General features: G+C 33.8%; 1 protein-coding gene across 2 annotated transcripts; it reads left to right on the forward strand.

Moving 5' to 3' along the window:
• The first annotated feature begins 5,245 nt into the window (after positions 1-5,245).
• LOC102611977 (probable leucine-rich repeat receptor-like serine/threonine-protein kinase At3g14840) lies at positions 5,246-18,144 on the forward strand. Of its 2 annotated transcripts, none has more exons than XM_052435653.1 (24): positions 5,246-5,524; positions 5,903-6,077; positions 12,617-12,688; positions 12,801-12,869; positions 13,138-13,209; positions 13,305-13,376; positions 13,465-13,536; positions 13,635-13,706; positions 13,804-13,875; positions 13,982-14,053; positions 14,132-14,203; positions 14,298-14,366; positions 14,519-14,587; positions 14,670-14,732; positions 14,823-14,858; positions 15,014-15,057; positions 15,341-15,720; positions 15,869-16,067; positions 16,185-16,337; positions 16,465-16,583; positions 16,709-16,919; positions 17,003-17,240; positions 17,327-17,477; positions 17,586-17,749. In XM_052435653.1, exons 1-24 carry the CDS (start codon positions 5,434-5,436, stop codon positions 17,598-17,600), a joined length of 2,658 nt encoding a protein of 885 aa, XP_052291613.1. In that variant the 5' UTR covers positions 5,246-5,433; the 3' UTR covers positions 17,601-17,749. The 2 variants fall into 2 exon arrangements, with proteins under 2 accessions (XP_052291613.1, XP_052291612.1); XM_052435652.1 differs by having other exon boundaries at positions 5,251-5,524; positions 17,570-18,144.
• The last annotated feature ends 1,540 nt before the right edge of the window (positions 18,145-19,684 follow it).

Here is a 19,684-nt window from a genome sequence, read left to right on the forward strand (position 1 = left end):
TACCTTCAAAGGCATGGCTGAGTAGTTTTAAAGCAATTTTATTTTATTAGTAACTTAAATTTGAATCTTGGGCAGATAAGCGAGTGAAAATATAAATTTAGACTTTATCCACCCTTTACCTTTTAAGGAAAAAAAATGACAAAACACACTTTGATTTTTTATTACTTATTTAATGAGTTTTCATATGTACTAATTTAATTGATTTATGACTTAATGAACAAATAATTACTTTTTATATTTTTATTAATAAAATTATTATTACATCCCAATCCAAAAATACACTAAAGTACCAAAGACAGCATAGTAGTAAATATAATTTAGTCAAATTCAATTCTAATTTGTTCAATTCAATTCAGTCCAATCTGATGTATTGAATGCACCCTAATTTTATGTTTGGTTGAAAAAAAAAAATGGATAACAGAGAGGAAATAAAGGGGATGGGGGTATTGGACACTCAGTCCAAGCTCTTTAATCTAAACTTTTTAAACCTATATTTTATATTTTATAAGTTATATATGTAAAATTTTAAATTTATTTTAATAAATTTGAACATGAAATATGAACTTTAAATGTTTAAAATTTTAAATATATGTAATAAATATGTCAAATAAATATAATTATTTAAAATAATATATATTTTATAATTTTTTTTAAAATTTGGGTTTCAGGCTAGATTTAATGCTTATCAAGTGATACCTGAAATCGCCCCAACTTCATCCCAAGCCCATTAATATTTGGCCCGCATCACCCAAGTCTAAGCATTTTGACATTTCTAGGGCTAAGTTTATAAATTTGGACTACAATAAAGGGTAAATTTTAGATTAGCCAATTGTGAATTGAAAATCTTCAAATCACTCTTATTTTTTAATTACCCTCTTAAAACTATCATTTTTAATGATTGACCGCTATTGACTTAATAAAGTACAATAATGGCCCACTAATAACAGAATTCATTAACTTAAACTGTTACAAATCTACTATTTGAAGACATGTTTCCTTTATCCCTTTACAATTTCTAAAATATCCCATCACCCATTTGTTTTCTTAAGTCACACATTTAAGTCCACAAGTATAATAAAAATTAAAAAAATTCTCACTACACCACCTTTGTTTTGCTTTATATTTATTCAACTATCATAAAATTCTTACATGTTCTCTACACCACATTTCTTTTTAAATTTGTATCAATTAGTCACTTTTGCACTAACACCGTTAAATAATTTAAATGAAATGATAATTTTACCCCTAAATAAATTAAAAGACCATTTTATCTTATAAAAGGTTTGAAAAATAAAAAAGTTATAATTATACAAATACCCCTAAATTTGATAAAAAAATTAACTCCCAAATAGAGATGCTCAGCTGATTTTAATTAAATTTAGATTTTGTAAATATTAAATAATTATTTTTATTAAAAAATTACAATTTTGCAAAATTTTAAGAAAAATAACTAATTTATTTATTATAGTTTTATAATTTTACAAAATTTTATTAAAATAACTAAATTTATTTATTAAAAAATAAATCCCAAAATTTTAATAATTTAGGGGATTTTTATTAAATCCCAAAGTTTTGGCATTATTTTTATAATTATAAATTTTTAAATAATTTTTTAAAAAGTAAAAATTCTAATTTTGGGATATATTTTTATTAAATTTAAAGGTATTTTTATAATTATGATTTTTTATTTTTTAAAATTTTTATAAAATAAAATGGTGTTTTAATTTATTTAGGGATAAAAATTTTATTTTATTTAAATTATTTAACGGTGTTAGTGTAAAAAATGGTTAGTTGATACAAATTTTAAAAAAAAATGGTGTAGGGAATATGTTAGAATTTTTGTGGTAATTGAATAAATATAAGGCAAAATAAAAGTGGTGTAGTGATAATTTTCTTAAAAATTAATATTAAAATGAAGCCCAAAAAAAAAAAAATTCTCTTCTTCTTCGTTTCTTTTTCATCTTCCTTACTCTTTCTTTGTCTTTTTCTTCATTTTTTAAATCTTTCCTTTCAAGTACGTGACAACTGTACAACCATTATTCAAATTCAATCCTACATTGAATCCAAACTAAAACTTAATTTACAAAGACTAAAATCCAAAACCCAAAAGTCAGAATCTATAAAATCCGAAACCTAGAACAACCAATTAACTCAGCAATCTCAGGCAAAAGCACTATCATAGCACTGCCGAGAGCTTCATCACTGCTCTTCTTCATCGTCAATCAAGAGCCTCACTGCTGTAATTTGACATTTGGAATTACTTAATTGTGAATTATGAATAATGTTGTCTCTTGAATTAACCATATTATTAATAATAGATTGAATTTACTTTGTTGTTGTTTATTATTTTGGATTTGGTGAATAATCAACGAATTTGAAGAATTCTGGATTGTGTATGATGAAGGTGGTTTTTGGTGAGAAATGTTTTACAACTTTCGATTAAGCCTTTGGTAGTATTTTTCTTTTGTTCTTTAATTATATATATATTGTAGCTTTTTCACACACACACATATACAGTAGTTTTCTAGTCCGTGATCTTAAGGTTTGGAAAAATTTTAAAATCGTGAGATTTAATAGCATTATGAAGCAAAACTATTTTAAAGCTTTTCCAAACTTTCATACACTTTAAAAATTTCAAATTAAATTTTTTTTATGCATATGCACATTTGCAAAATGAAAAAAAAAAGAATAATAATAATAATGAAATATGAAAAAGGTAAAATATTAATCTTTTTTCCATTTATGGCTTTCAATTAATTTTTTTAGTTATTTTTTTAACACAAATTTTTTAAATACAAAAAGGTAAGATTTAATCAGTTAAAAATAGTTATATAGGTGCAAAATAAAAATTTTAGAGTATTTAGTTGTGTATCATAAATATTTAAGATATTTATGTGTATTCTGAAATACATAAGAAGATTTGAATTCATGAAGATTAGCCTACATAGAGGTTTGAGATTTTTCTATTAATTGACTGCTAAGAAAATGTAAAAATATTATTTTATTCTTTTAGCCGTTAGAAATAATAAAAAAATAATAATTTTTGATGAGTTATTTGAAATTTTTGAAAGTAAAAATAATAATATAAAGATAGTCAATTCACATTAAAAAAATCTAAAATTTACCCCACAATTAGTTCTAAGATTTTGGGAAAAAAAAGGGAAATAAATATTAGTAATCTATTTTATCTCAATTTATTGTCATAATAACACGTATCCAAGACCAGCAGTGATAACCGATAAGATGACCATAATTAGAGTGTCGGTGGGAAAGTGGGGATACAAAATAATAATAATACAAAATGTCAATGGCTTGCTTAGAAAATTAGATAGATATTTATTCACTGTAGTTAATGCCCAAAAGACAAGTCTTCGCACTGCCTTTTTCTTCCAACCACTTTTACTTTTCCTGTTTTCCCAAAATCGCTTGACGTTGACTGAGGGTATCTCACGTGCTTTGTTCTCTTTTCATATCTTCAGTTGATATGCATCTAATTTATTTATGATTAGTGTTAAAAACTTTCAAACAGATTTTTTTTAATAGTTACGTCCATTTAATATATTCTTAGAGCAAACAAATTTTTTTTATAAATTTTAACGGCAAAGTTTGATTCGACAATAATTTTTTTTTAAAAAAAAATTGTATGATTTAACAAAAGAAAGTCTGTTAATCGCACTTAGATGTAATTTTTTATTTAAAAAATAAAAAATAATTGAGTAGGGACAAAAATATATTTGTAACTAATTTTAGGGATAGAAATGTTATTTTGTAGCTATTATAAGGGTAGAAACATCATTTTATAATTAATTTTAGGGATAAAAATATTATTTTGTAATTAATTTACTGTTCTCATTAAAGTTAACGAAAAAATTAACGGATTGTCACTTACTTCAGTATTTTTAAAAAATATGTCACCTATTAAAAAATAGTCAAATAAATCTCTTTGCCGCATGTGTATATGCATTTAGAAATTATGAGTAAAAAGAAATTAAAGACAAAGACTTCAAGGTTATACCATCTAAATTTTGAGAATTATATATTTTTGGTAAAAGCTATATTAGGTACTATTTTCAGTTGGAAAAAAAATTAGTTCGAGATTTTGAAAATAGTAATCATAAAAAATTTTGAAATGATTTTTTTTTAAAGTCTAATTGTCTAATTGATAGATCAAAGATGAGAAGGTGAATTCATAATGTTATTCCTAAGTCTTGTAATACTTTGTAGATCCCTATAAAAAAATCAAATTTAAATTTTTTCAATAGTACTATGATAGTAACTAAATTTCCTTTTTATTAATGTGAGTAAGGCTCAAACTCTGATTATATTTTTAGTAATTATATATCTTCTTCTATTTCATATGAGCTAAATTCAAACTACTGACCACTTAATTATGTTTGTTCAAGTCAGTGGCGTTGTCAGAAATTTAATATAATAGAGACTAAGTTCAAATAATAATATTCTACAATTAGGAAAGTAGTCAAAAATTTAATCGAGCTAGACACATTTAAAATATAATAATGAAACAATCAAATAATGTAAACACAACTTGACATTAAATAATCTAATAAAATATATTAATAAACTTAATTAATTTTTTTCCTAATTATTAAAAATTCTATCAAATTCCTTCGAATTAAAACTATTGGGCAAATACTAGATGAGAAAAAGCCTAAAATTTTAATGGAAATGGCAGTTGACTAAACAATGAAGAGAGAGAACTGGATGAGAGGATAGAGTGATTGGGACAAGTTAGAAATTTGAGAATTTTTTTTACTACTTTTTACATAAAGCCATAAAACTTCTTCTTCTTGTTTTTCTCGTAAAAGGACATAAAACATTCTTTTAATATGTGTTTTTCTTTTCTTTTTTTATACTTTCAAAATTCAGAAGAGGATTTTTTAGTGTTTCAAATCAATAATGCTGGCACAACGTGGCGCTGCCTTTGGTTCAAGTCATAGTTTATTTCAGCAACTTTGATATTAACTGCTTAATTACTATGGATTTAAGCTATTTCTACTAGTTCCTTCTCCCCGCCCCCCCCACACCATAATCTCCATTAGGATATATGTCTCAAGCTAGCAACCAATTAAAAATAAGAGCGAATTGTATTCCCTAAATAATCAATTATTTATCAGATTAGTTCCATCTCATTGAAACTACTGTTACATTAGATCTAACGGCAACAGCAGAAGAAGATAAAATGGGGAGTACTGTGCAACAGTTGCAACGTAGCTGGGCTCTTTAAACATTCAATAATTACAATAATGATCTGATTCCGGGCCTATTCTCTTGTCGCGGAAGTCTTTGATTATAATGGTCAACTAAGGTCTTCGTAATGAATGATAAATTGTGCAACCGATTCTCCAAAAAGAAGCAGCTATTGCTAACTTCTCAGCAGAAACAAAAAAGAAGGGGGGAAAAAAAATACAGAATATGTTGCTCCATCATCTTCCTTTTCTTTCACTTGCTGCTTTAGCCTTCATAAGTACCGTTGCTTTTGGAGCCACTTTACCATACGATGAAGGTATATGCTAGCTACAGAGTGAGAAAGGATGTTTCTATTATTATTATTATTATGATGTAAGAAGTAGACATAATGAGGCTTCACTCCTTAAAATAGTTCACAAGTGATTCATATACTTATTATTTTGCACGTAAAGAATTTGTAATCAGATGGGTATAGTGGTTATTTTGTGTTTTTTTTGCCTAATCTTTACTTCTTTCATCTTTTCTACCTTTTGCAAAATCAAATCTTTTGGGTTGTTTTCAAAAACTGGAAAAAAATCCACACAAAAGTTTCTTAAAAATGTTGATCATGGTAATTGGAATCTGGAAACAGTTAGTTTTCAAGTCAATCAGTTAAACTTAAGGGTGTTAATTTGTTGCAATTTGGTCCATGCAGTGCAAGCTTTAAAAGACATAGCCAATACGCTAGGGAAGAGGAACTGGAACTTCAGTGCAGATCCATGCAGTGGAAAAGAAGGATGGGCCGATCAAAATCCAGACAAAGGATTTGAAAATGCTGTCACCTGCAATTGCACCTACGCCGGCGGCACCGTTTGCCATGTTGTTAACATGTACATTCATAAACGCCTATCTCTCTCTCTCTCTCTCACACACACACTGAATACTAAACTATATTAAAACTTTTCGCGGGTAGTAATTTTGTTTCTAAAACTATTAAAATTAATTTTTTCCATTAATATCAATGTAAAATTGGATGAAGGTCCATCGCTCACCGAGTCTTTAAAAAAAAAAAGAAAAAGAAAAAAAAATTCGGTAGATTCAGTTTAACAAAATTTTAGTACATATATACATAATTTTTCAAAAGGCGCCGAGCCTGAGGACGTTGGCTGTTTTGTCACCACCTTGTTGCCCCTGTGTCCATGTATCGTTTTCTTTGAAATAAATATGTCAGCAAATAATAAATTGGCACATGTTGGGAGCTTAATTTGGATCTCAAACATTTTGACAAGCTTTTTATTATTTCAATTATTATTTTGTTTTAAAATAAGAATTGTTTTTTTATTAACCCCGACTGTTCTATCACAATCATATCTTCAATAATATCTTCTGTTTTACAAAATTCCATTATTTGTTTGTTTATCTGTTTATTTATTTTTGATTAAAATGGGCTCAATAAAACGAGCTAAGACAGAACCATACGGGGTTTAGCAACCCCAAATATGTCTTGTAAAATAATTGAATAAATACCCACAGGCGGGCTATCAAAAATATGTAACCCATAAGGGACTGAATGAGCCATATTGGCCATGAAATCTGCAGCTGAATTCGCTTCACGAAAGATGTGAGAAAGCGAAACTTGCCAACTCCTGCTTAGAAGATCCCAAACAGCAACAACTAGAGCATAGAAAACATTAGGCACAACCACCTGCTTAGAAATCATCTGTGACACACACAGGCTATCCACTTCCACCAACAGACGTTTTATGCCAGCATCCCACGCCAGTATTAAACCTTGATATAAACCCCATAGCTCAGCCATAACCACCGGACACTCCCCAATATTCATACAAAATCCCGAAATCCAGTGCCCAACCGAATCACGAATAACACCACCAGCCCCTGCATCCCATGAATTTCTAACGGATGCATCCGTATTTAACTTACACCAAGGCCATGGAGGGGGTTGCCAGCCGATGAGCATCTCTTTTCTCCTCGACTGCTGACTCATGGGAGAAATATTTACTTTATGTATTTCATTAGCTCTGGCCATAACATCCATAGTGATTTTTGAGCTGTCCACCAATTTTCCTTCGACTATGAAGTGGTTTCTCCAAAACTACAGTCTCCAAACGGCCACCCCAAATACGCACTCCCACGGAATGTCAGAACCTAAAATTGTCTTGTTCTGTAGATTAGCTACAAGCCATTCCCGTAGATTAGCGTGAAAAAGGCCTGATAATCACCCCCTGCAAAAAGTCACAGCCAAACCTGTTTAATACAAGGGCAATCTCGTAATGCATGTAGAATGTCTTCGACTGGTGTCCCGCACCTACCACAAGCCATTGATACTGGAATATGACATCGAGCCAGCTCGCCATGCGTCTTTAACTTCCCGTGCATAATCTGCTAAAGAAAAAGACGAACAGATTGGGGTCCCTTCCACATCCATGCTAAGCTCCATGTTTCATCTTTAACGGCAAGGTTGTGACGACAGATGGAATCGTAAGCTGATCTGACAGTAAAAGCACCTCTGGGATCAAGACTCCAGTAGATTTTATCCTTGCCAAGCTGAGACGCGGGAGGCATAACTGATGCTATTTGCAAGAGGATATAACTAGGCAGTAAATGTTCAAAACTCAGCCAGTTCCAGCCCCCATTTTCTGTTACAAACTCACTCACAGAAGCATTAATAATCTCCTGCGATATCGGTTGGAGAGCAAGGTTTATCAAGGGTTCATGCTTCGTTACCCAACAATCAAGCCAAAACCGAGTTCTCACTCCATCACAAACTGACCAGCGGGCTCCAAGCATGGTGTCTTTCCACGTTTTCCTGATAGCCATCCAAATACGGGACCCTTGTTTTTCCGGTAAAGAGAGCTGTAAGTTTCCAGGATCCAGTCCATATTTAGAACAAAACACCTTCACCCACAATTTTCCCGAATTCGAAACAAATTCCCAAGTTAACTTCATCAGCAGCGCATGGTTCATCGCATCTAACTTTTTGAACCCCAACCCCCCATGAGTCTTTGGCATACAAATTCTATCCCAGCCCACCATACTAAGCTTGTGTCTCTTCGATTTCCCGTCCCAAATAAAACGGCGACAAGCCATATCAATTTTCTATCGCACCGGGGAGGGGAGCAATATTGTTTGCATTGCATAAATGGGCATAGCTTGAATCACCGATTGAGCCAACGTTACTCTTCCAGCAAAAGACAAATGAGCCGCATTCCAGCCAGTAAGCCTCATATCTACCTTATCCAAAATAGACTGGTAAGTAACTTTATTTACCCGCGAATGGATTAAAGGCATGCCAAGATAACAACCCAGATCCTTAGTAGCCGAAAATCCCAAGGCATTGCCAATGAGCTGAGCATCTCTAGATAGCACATTTTTTGAGAAAAAAACTTTGGTTTTCGATTTATTAACCTTTGCTTCAGAGCTTCGACAGTAATTCTCTAGGACAGCATCGATGATGTAGGCTTGATCAATTGAGGCTTCCGCAAATAAGAGTAAGTCATCAGCGAAAAAAAGATGCGTTAATGGAGTTCCTCGTTTTACTAAACGGATTGGTTTCCAACAGCCTTCCCTCACAGCTTGGGAAATACCATGACTCAATCGCTTAACACAAAGCACAAAAATATAGGGAGACAGAGGATCTCCCTGCCGAACTCCTCTCCCCGGAGAAAACTCCTCCGTAATCTCTCCATTCCACAAAATGCTCATTGTAACTGTAGTAACACATTCCATGATGAGCCTAGATAATTGAATCGGAATGCCAGCCAGCTGAAGAGTTTCGAAAATAAACGACCAATTGAGCCGATCGTACGCCTTCTCAAGATCGACCTTGATAGCCATAAGCCCTCGTTTACCTGTCTTCCGTCGCATAGAATGAACCACTTCTTGGGCTACAACAATGTTATCTATGATGTGGCGGCCAGGAACAAAACTTGTTTGGTGGGGGCCTATAATATCAGGCAGCAAAGCTTGCAAACGATTAGCAATTATTTTTGTCACAGTTTTATATGCTATTGTACATAAGCTGATAGGTCTAAACATTTTTAAGCTAGTAGGATGCTCCACTTTAGGGATCAATACTAAAAGAGTAGTATTGACCTCTTTAGGAATCTTACCAGAGGTGAAAATGTCAGCAATAAACTTACAGAATGAAGGCCCAACCACTGCCCATTGAGACTGGTAGAAAATAGCATGCAACCCATCCGTGCCTAGAGCCTTTAGCGGTTTCATATTAAAGACGACTTTCTTGATCTCGGCTTCCAGAACTGGGTTAGCGGCACAATCTATATCAAAAGCTTCCGAATTTGGGAAATAATTCGGAACAATATAATTGCGGGAATTTGCAACCTCACTTGTAAATAACGTCGAAAAATACCCCACTGCATGATTTCGGATTTCTTCCTCATTATACAGCCAATTACCTGAATTGTCCTGGATGGCTTCAATTCTATTCCGTTGTCTGCGAACAATAGTTTTTTGATGAAAGAAACTAGTATTCCTGTCCCCATGCATAATCCAATCCTTTCTCGATTTTTGCCACCAAAAGATCTCCTCCTGCCCCATTACCATCTCCAACTCATTCCGCAAACGGGCCTCTAGGCGCATTAACCCCTCGATCTATATTTCTCCAAGGATGCCTGGATCCCGTTAATTCGAGCCATTAAGGTACGTTTTCTCTGAAAAATATTCCCAAACACCTCTCGATTCCAGACTTGAACCTCTTTGACGAAAGTAGAAGCCGCATCACTATAAGAAGCTTGAGGATCCCACATCTGTTTAACAAAATTATTAAAATGATCATTAGTTAACCAAGAAGCCAAAAATCGAAAAGGCTTGTTACCATGATGTCCCCGAACCGCTTTCTTAAACCAAACTAGCACCGGTCTGTGATCCGAAGCAACTTTTGGAAGATGGAGAACTGAATTATCTGAAAACTTTGAAAGCCACGCATTATTACATATAGCTCGGTCTAGCCTTTTAAGGAGGAAACCACGAGACCATGTAAATCGAGGGCCTTTGAACTTTAAATCGAAGATTTGGTGGCCATTAAACCACTGTCGAAACAAGCCACACACTCCTGATTGACCTGCAGCTCCCCCCTATTTTTCTGCCGTGTACAAGATAGAATTGAAGTCCCCACCAATCAGCCAAGGTTCTTGAATAACAAGGGCGAGGCTATCCATATGCTTCCAAAGCTGTTTCCTCAACATAGGATTTGGGCTAGCATAGACAGCCGTTACCAAAGACATAAACATCTTATTCATACTTATCTTGAAATGAATAAATTGTTTGTGATTTATCAGCACCTCCACCTCTATAGCATCCTGCCAAAGCAACCAAATACCTCCTGAAAAGCCTACTGCCTCCACACGATGAGAATTGTCAAATCCACTTTTCTTAATAAAACTATCTGCTTTACACCCACTAATACGAGGTTCCATTAGTACCACCAAAGAGGGATTATAATTCTTGACAAAAGTCTTAAAAGCACGGCGAAACGTGTTCGAAGCCGCCCCTTGAACATTCCAAAACATGATGCTAATTGACATAAAATTTCCGTAGGGGATGAGAGGAACCTTAGTTTTGCTGATCATTAATATCAGCCATCAACGCCAAAGGTGTTTCTTGAACCATCGATTCTTCTTCCTCCAACATTCCAGCCTCCTCTGCTCCACTCATAGACTGCTCCGGGTGAGTATAGGTCTTCTCAACTACATTATCACATGCTGTGTTTCGATCATCTGGCGGGTCGGAGGTATGCTGAGGGTCTGGTCCCTGCCTAGCTCGATGCTCAATGAACGCATCCTTGCCCTCCCTTGGATGGACTGGTTGAGGTGAACAAAATACCACAGTATGCTTCATTGGGTCTAAGGTGGTAGCAATATGAGAGACTTGTTGATGATCTGGTGCAGCTTGTGACGTGACAAACGAGGTGGGGTTACGGTTTGCATGGTACGTGGAATTTACATCCTTCGCGCTTATGGTATGAGCACTTGACGGGAAAGGGTTTTGAAAAGGAATCGTTGAGGTGGCCATTTTCCTCCCTTGTGGTTTTGTAAACACAGCCTTTTTGCGAGGCTTACTCCTTGTTCCGTTCCTTGTTATGGTTTCTTGATGGGCTGTAAACGTAGGGTTCAGGATAGGCATGGGTGGTTGGCGTGAGGTGGAGGGGATATCCTTACCCATTGCAGTAGCAGGTTCCTCATGCTCATCTGTGGCTTGAGCCAGAACGTGGAATCTTGTGTTGCTAGCCCTAAACGGCTCACGGTTCCGGTGAAGGTCACTATTATTCTCCATGCCAGTGTTGGATCTTCTGCCCTTTCTCGTAGCGATCATCCAAGGGCTAAAGGGTTCCCCTTTACTAGCATCATGATAACCAAACTCCTGATGTCCATGATCTTCCTGACGATGCACAGTAGGCTGAGGGCCATTTTCAGTTTCATTCACTGCACCAGCATCCTTACAATTAGAGCTATTATGACCATACCTTCCACACTTAAAGCAAATCACCGGCAATCCTTCATATTCCACCTTCTGGACCTTTCCATCCAGAACAAACTGAGATACCAGCGGCTTCTCCAATGAAATTGTGACTGCAACACGGGCAAATCGTCCCCGTATAGAAGAAGCTGTATTTGCATCGATTTTTATCACCGTCCCCACCAATTGTCCAAGCTTTTGCAGAATTTTTCGATCATAAAGGTGGACAGCAAGACCAGGTAAACGAATCCATACAGTGACTTGATCAAAATCCGTTTTGCTGAAGTCGAAATTGGATGTCCATGGCTGTACCGTTAAGTAATGCCGCATAATGATCCAAGGCCCCTTAGTTAAAGCATCAACAGCATCATTACTTGAACGAAAGCGAATCTAAAAATAATTATTCTCTAAGTCAATCACTGAAAAGCTCATGGTAGTTTTCCACATTACGTTCAGTCTTGTGCAGAGAGTCCTATAGCCGATTGTTCGGCCGAGAAGTTTCACGACTACTGAATTTTTCCACGGTTCACTCAACTTCTCGTGGATTCTAGCCGAGAAAGCTATTGATAGCATGGGTCCATCGTTCTCCTCGATTACATCTCCTTCCTCAAAATCTCAGTCCAAAGTTCCGTCTCCATAACCATTCTCCCCTGCTTGCGAAGAGTTCACCAGTGTTTCTTTGTATGAGACCTGCATGGGGTGATCACCAGCTCCTTCCTCATCACGAAACCGTGCCTTTTTTGTTGTTCTAGCCTCCCTAAACGGCGGCGGAAAAGTACCTCCGAAACTAGGATTTTTTCCACGTCCGATATTTTCGGAGCTTTCATGCATCGTATCTTTTGTGAAAGAGTCTGTTTATTTATTCATTTATGCATACTTAATTTTTTTTTTAATACATAAATAAAATCTCGTACTTTTTCCTGAAGCACAGAATTCTCAAGTCCCAGAATCTCCCAGGACGTCTCCCACCAGAATTGACCAGACTCCCTTTCCTCCAAGAAATGTAAGTACTTTTTACATTCTAATTTTGCCCCTCTTTTATCTCCAATGTTACCCATTTCACATTTTTGGTCATCTTATTTCAATTAACGAACTTAACTGTCTGATGTGAACAGTGATCTCACTCGCAACTACCTTAATGGCACTATCCCTTCAGAATGGGCATCTCTGCCACTCGTCAATGTGTACGCTATCATTTTTCTCTCTTTATTATGCATACATGGCAATTAATGCTATTTACATCCCTAAACCAGGAGGTTGATCATTTTTATTTTTTTAATTTTTGGATGGAGACGAGAAACTTATCTGCTATTGTTATTGGAAAATGGAAAGCACAAGCCAAATTGATGACAAATCAAAGAGCATAGGCTCTTTTACTTTTTTTTTTTCAATTTTTTGTTTTTTCTTTTTTGGGTTGAAATGCATCTAACATATATATGGTTCTTGTTTCAGCTCCCTTTATGGAAACAGGCTAACGGATGCAATCCCAAAAGCTTTTGCAAGCATTTCAACTCTTGCCAATTTGTGAGTTTTTTATGTTTCCAATCTTTTCTTGCCCTTCAATTTTAGAAATCTCGTTTTCAGTGGTTCTGATTTATGTGTGGTAAATGTATATATAGGACCCTCGAATTCAATCAGTTTTCAGGAGATTTGCCTGCAGAGCTTGGAAATCTAATCAACCTCGAAAAACTGTAAGACACTTTCCCTCTCATCCTAAAGAAAAATTGAAATTACATTCATCAGATTGATAAATTGGCTCTTTATTGCTTTTTTTCACAGACATCTTAACTCAAATAATTTTACTGGGAAGTTGCCTGAATCATTTGCTAACCTGACCAGACTGAAGCACTTGTAAGCTTCTGTTTTTTTCTTACCCTTGCATGGTCTTTATTCCTGAACACAGTACTCAAGTTTTATTTAATTTATTATTCTCATGTATGTTGATGCAGTCGGATTAGCGATAACCACTTCACAGGACAGATACCCGATTATATTCAGAACTGGACAAAGCTTGAAAGACTGTGCGAGCTATCTTTGTTCTTTATTATACTATTTAAATCGAGAATTATGTGAATAGTGACTAATGATTAATGAAACAAAAAATATATGTATCAACAGATTCATTGAGGGAAGTGGTTTGGCTGGGCCAATTCCTTCTGGCATTGCTTCTTTGGTAGAATTAACTGACCTGTATGTATGGTTTCTCATTTTAAAAGGTTTTAATTTTTTGTTACATCATGTCTATAATGTATTTGATTCATACTTGGTTTGGTTTTGGTTGAATTTCAATATGCAGGAGAATTAGTGACCTAAATGGACCTGAAGGACCTTTTCCTCGACTTAGTAATCTGAAGAATATGAATTACTTGTAAATACCCAATTGATAGAAATTTTCTGATTCTTTCGGCTATTTGAAAAATCTTACTGTTTAGTTGTGGTATTGCAGGATATTGAGGAGTTGCAATATCATAGGAGAGCTGCCTGAATATCTTGGACAAATGATAGGCTTGAGAGTCTTGTTAGTTTGAACTCACTTTAATTCCTTCTACCCAGGTATACCTAGGGGGAATCATCAGTTTATTAATGATTTTTTGTTATGAATTTTCTCGCAGGGATCTCAGCTTTAACAAATTAAGTGGAGTAATTCCAAGCAACTTTTCTGGTTCTGGTCTAACTTACATGTAAGCGTTTTATTTTCTATCCTATTTTTCTCCAAGGCAAGTTGTTTGACTAAACTTCTATATCATTTTTTTTCTTATCATGTTCATCCAATTCATTATCCTCATCAAGAGACAGACACAACATTATACAGAGTTACTGCAATTTTGTTTAGGTACTTGACTGGAAACTTGCTAACTGGACCTGTACCAGATTGGATTGTCAGGAAACGAAACAAGCACATGTAAGCTTATCTCTTTCGCATGCTTCCTGTTATTTACATTGCATTGGGAGAGATGATGAATCTCATTGAATATCTATTGCAGAGATCTTTCATATAATAATTTCATTGATGGAAGCTCAGATTCAAATTGTGAAAACCAAAGTGTGTAAGAACATTATCAACTTGAACTTATTAGCACTTCCAAAATACAATATCTTCAGTACACCTAACTAGTTCTTTGAACCATTCTCCGTAGGAACTTGTTTGCAAGCTCTTCTGAGGGCAGTAACTCGTAAGTTTTAAATTCCCCTTTCAATAACAAGCATCAAGAATTTGGATATAAGTTTTTTGTGCATTGCCTTGACTTTGTTTTCTTTCATAAATTTATCAATTTTATACTGTTTATTATGTCGTTATAATTCTGACCACCGCTTTGCGTCCTTACAGAACTGGGATTGTCTCATGTTTGAAAAGTTTCACCTGCCCAACAAGTAAGTCAGAAAGTGAAATGTTCTTTCTTAATTTGAGGAACATGGGAGCACTATGAACTAAATAAGGGAGAGAACTTCCATTTTATAATTGACAAGATCATTTCCTTACAGCTCTTACTAATGGTTTCAGAGGGAAAAAAATAAATTAAAAAAAACTCTGCTAATGCTGTTTACATTGCACAACAATGCTATGCCAAAATCAATGGCTTTATTTGTCTTTTAAAAGTTCTTATTCTACAATTTTTCTTGTGCGCTGGTTGCTGACAGTTGTTTCTCGTCCCAGATCACAGCTCTCTTCATATAAACTGCGGTGGGAAGCAAGTGATTGCCAATGGAAGTACAACATTTGAAGACGATTTAGATGCAGCAGGGCCTTCCAGATTTTTCATAAGCAGAACAAACTGGGCATTTAGCACCACTGGTCACTTCATAGATAATAGTACCCGTGAAAACTCTTATATTCAGATAAATACATCTAGATTGTTGATGGATGATTCCCAGTTATACACCGAAGCTCGCATTTCTCCCATTTCTCTAACTTACTATGGGTATTGTATGGTAAATGGGAACTACACAGTCAATCTCCACTTTGCAGAAATATTATTCACTGATGACAAAAGTTACTGCAGTCTAGGAAGACGTATATTTGATGTTTACATACAGGTAATTACTGCATAAGACTTCGCCTCAGTGACAACTATGGTTGATTTTGAATTTTTTTTTTAAATGTTAATCTAGCAAATTGTTTTCAATCTTTACAAATTTCAGTTTCTGTATGAAAAGCTAAGTTAGTTGGGTACCTTTATTTCAGGGGAAGCTTGTGCTGAAGGATTTCAATATTGAGAATGAAGCTGGTGGTGTTGGTAAAGCAATTGTAAAACCATTTTCTGCTGCCGTGACCAACGGGACCATGGAGATCCGCCTCTATTGGGCTGGGAAAGGGACAACTGATATCCCTTATAAAGGAGTTTATGGTCCTCTTATATCAGCTATTTCTCTTTACACTCCTGGTAGGTTTAATACTAACATGAGACGTTTTTCATTGCTAGTTCCATAGATTTTACAAAAGTCCCCTAAGGATATATCTATATGAATTCCTTGTATTAAGTGATTTTTTTTTTAAGCAGATATCGCATCGCCATTAGTAAATGGAAGCAGTAATAGTACAAATGTAGGCATGGTGGTCGGCATTGTGGCAGCAGCTGCATTTATTCTAATCCTGATTGTTAGTATCCTTTGGTGGAAGGGCTGTTTTAAAAGAAAGCATACATTGGAACAAGGTATTTAAAATTAGAATAAATAACAAACTGTTCTTCCAATCAATAGTTCGGTTATTCAAATCTTTGACAGAATCCTCATGTGAAGAAGTCTTGATTTTAAACATTAATCCCGTTACTTCTTCCATAGAGCTGAAGGGCCTAGACTTGCACACTGGTTCCTTTACCCTACGGCAAATTAAAGCTGCCACAAACAACTTTGCTCCTGATAACAAGATTGGTGAAGGCGGTTTTGGCCCTGTTTACAAGGTATATTATGTGTGATAAATAATTCCTTTTGCTTCATAGCATAGGAGATTTATATATAATTACTTTTTAAAAAAAATATTTATCTCTTCAATACAGTAATCTGACTACATTTCTGAAAATTTCAGGGCCTATTGGCAGATGGCAAAGTCATTGCAGTCAAGCAGCTTTCTTCCAAATCAAAGCAAGGAAATCGAGAATTCGTTAATGAGATTGGCATGATTTCTGCTTTGCAACACCCTAATCTTGTAAAGCTCTATGGATGTTGCATTGAAGGAAATCAATTGTTATTGATATATGAGTACATGGAAAACAACAGCCTTGCTCGAGCTTTGTTTGGTAAATTTCAACCACACATGATGAATTACACATAAATATTAGACTCTAAATATTAATTTCTTTTTCCCCCAAATGATTTGAAGGACCTGAAGAGCATCGGTTGAAGTTGGATTGGCCAACAAGGCATAGTATATGCATTGGTCTAGCAAGAGGTTTAGCTTATCTCCATGAAGAATCAAGGTTAAAGATTGTGCACAGAGACATTAAAGCAACCAATGTGCTTCTTGATAAGGACTTAAACCCAAAAATATCAGATTTCGGTTTAGCCAAGCTTGATGAAGAAGATAACACACACATAAGCACCCGAATTGCAGGAACTTTGTGAGCTGCTGTATACCAAATTCTCATCAATGTTTTCTATTTTTCTTATGAAAATCAATGTAATATTCAAATCCATGATTTTGCAGTGGATATATGGCGCCAGAATATGCAATGCGGGGTTATTTAACAGATAAAGCAGATGTCTATAGTTTTGGAATTGTTGCTTTGGAAATTGTCAGCGGGAGAAGCAACGTTATTTGCAGGACAAAGGAGGCTCAATTTTGTCTTCTAGATTGGGTAACTTTGGCTCTTACTGATTTTCGTTTTCCATTGTTCTTGAGTTTATAACTGAACCAAATATAATGTTATTTCTACCTCTTTTTGATTAGGCTCTTGTGTTAAAAGAGCAAGGACACTTGATGGAACTAGTTGATCCACATTTGGGTTCAAATTTTGTCGAAGAACAAGTGATGGTGATGATCAATGTAGCTCTGCTATGCGCCGATGTTTCTCCTACAAATAGGCCCTTGATGTCTTCAGTAGTAAGCATGCTCGAAGGCAGGGTTGCTGTTCCAGATTTTATTCCAGATTCAAGTATCTCAAACATGGATGAAACCAAGTCCCAAGCAATGAGGAAATATTACCAATTCAGCACAGAACAGAGTGGAAGCCATACACAAAGTAAGCCATTTACAGGTTCTTCCACATCTGCAGTTGATAAGCTATTTACAGGTTCTTCTGCATCTGCAGTTGATCTGTATCCCGTCAATTCTGATCGATCATGGGAGTGACACAGATTGTGAAAATATGCTAAAACGTTTTTTGTATATTCTCTTTTCATTTTCCCAAACATTATAGTTTAAGCTTGAAACATTGATGTTTGTGGTGGCAACACTGAGGCTAGTTTGATAATGGTGTAATTTTAAGATAATCATTGTGAGCAATAAGAAAAAGCAGTTAATTGCAATTAGTAAATTCTTTTTAAAGAAATAAATCTTGACTGTTAAAACTTAAAATGTTGTGACACATGATTAAAATGAGTATAATAATGAATAATTATTATAAAAGAAATGATGAATTAATATTATTTTTGTCCTTTTTTTATAGATGGAGTTGGGATTGACTGATCAATGTAAAGATACTTTTAGGATGGAGTGATTCATTACGCCAAAAGTGATTGTTAAAATGGTTATTATTGTTTCACCACTTTAAAAAATTGTAATATACCGCATGATTACAATGAGTATGGTAATTTATCAATTTATTATTATATTTTTTCAAAATTTATTATTTTATTACATTTCCATTAATACCATTAGTTAGCCAATGAGGTAAAAATATCAATTTTACCCTGTAATGAAGTTTTTTATTAAAAAAAAGTAGTTAATATTTTAATTGATGGTTGATACAAATTGTAAACTTAGGTAGAAAATTAAACAAATTTAAATTTTTGTATAGTAAACTTAAGGTATATTTCTAATAATTTTTCTTATACATCAATACATATCTGAATTTGAATAGATTTAAATTAGTCTGAATTCTGAATAAACTTGAATGTCTAAATCTGAATAATATGTTTGTTCTTTTTAGTTGAATATTTGAAAATGAGTATTAAATTGTTTTTTTTTTCAACTTAAAAAACTAAAAACATGTACTTTTACATTTGTATCCTTATTAAATTTGAATGTCAAATAAATACTATATATATATCTCAAAGAACACAAATGCCATAATATTTTATCATCTATAAGCAAAATCATGTTCAAGTGAATATATAATGATTTTGGAATTATAACATATAAAATACCATAAGTTTTAAAATTTATCACAAATTTTGAATAATAATAGTACATAATATAAGAAAAAAACTAATAAGATACTTGAAATGTCGATTTACCCATACAAAATGATGAGGGATTCCATGAAGGCTGAAAAAAACAAAGATGTGATTATTAGTGGGGTAAATGATATGAGTGGGTTTTGGAATAGACATGAAAAATAAACTATAAAATAGGGATATTTTTTACAGTAGAAATTAATTTGCTTATTAAGATTTTTCCATTCAGTGAAAAAAAAAAATTGGCTTATTTTATCAAATCACATTATTTGAAAAGTCCCAGTAAATTATTTTAAAAAAAAATCTATTAACTTAATTAATTAAATTAAGTTATTAAGTTTAAATTTAAGTCACTTTAAGTCATTAAGTTAAAAAAAAAAAAACCCTTTTAGTGACTTAATTGGTTTAATTTCTATCAGTTAAGTCACTAATTCTGTTTGGTCTTTTAACTTAATCAAAATTTTTAGTCATTAAGTTATTAAGCCATTTTTTATCTTTCTACTTAATTTAAAAATTCAAAATGATATCATTAAAAAATTTCTCCAATATCCCTATTTAATTAATTAAATCTTAATCCTCGCCTAATAAAATTTAATAATTAGCATTATTACCCATCTCTATAACTTAGTAGTAAACTATTATTATTTTATCTTTTTATTTTCTTCAA

Source organism: Citrus sinensis, chromosome 3 (assembly GCF_022201045.2).
Source record: "Citrus sinensis cultivar Valencia sweet orange chromosome 3, DVS_A1.0, whole genome shotgun sequence".
Lineage (NCBI taxonomy): Eukaryota > Viridiplantae > Streptophyta > Magnoliopsida > Sapindales > Rutaceae > Citrus > Citrus sinensis.

Coding starts and splice junctions, on each gene's coding strand:
- LOC102611977 (XM_052435652.1), top strand. CDS start 5,434: ATGTTGCTCCATCATCTTCCTTTTCTTTCACTTGCTGCTTTAGCCTTC. Junction 16,068..16,184: donor TATTTCTCTTTACACTCCTG/GTAGGTTTAATA, acceptor TTTTTTAAGCAG/ATATCGCATCGCCATTAGTA. Junction 16,584..16,708: donor GTTTTGGCCCTGTTTACAAG/GTATATTATGTG, acceptor TGAAAATTTCAG/GGCCTATTGGCAGATGGCAA.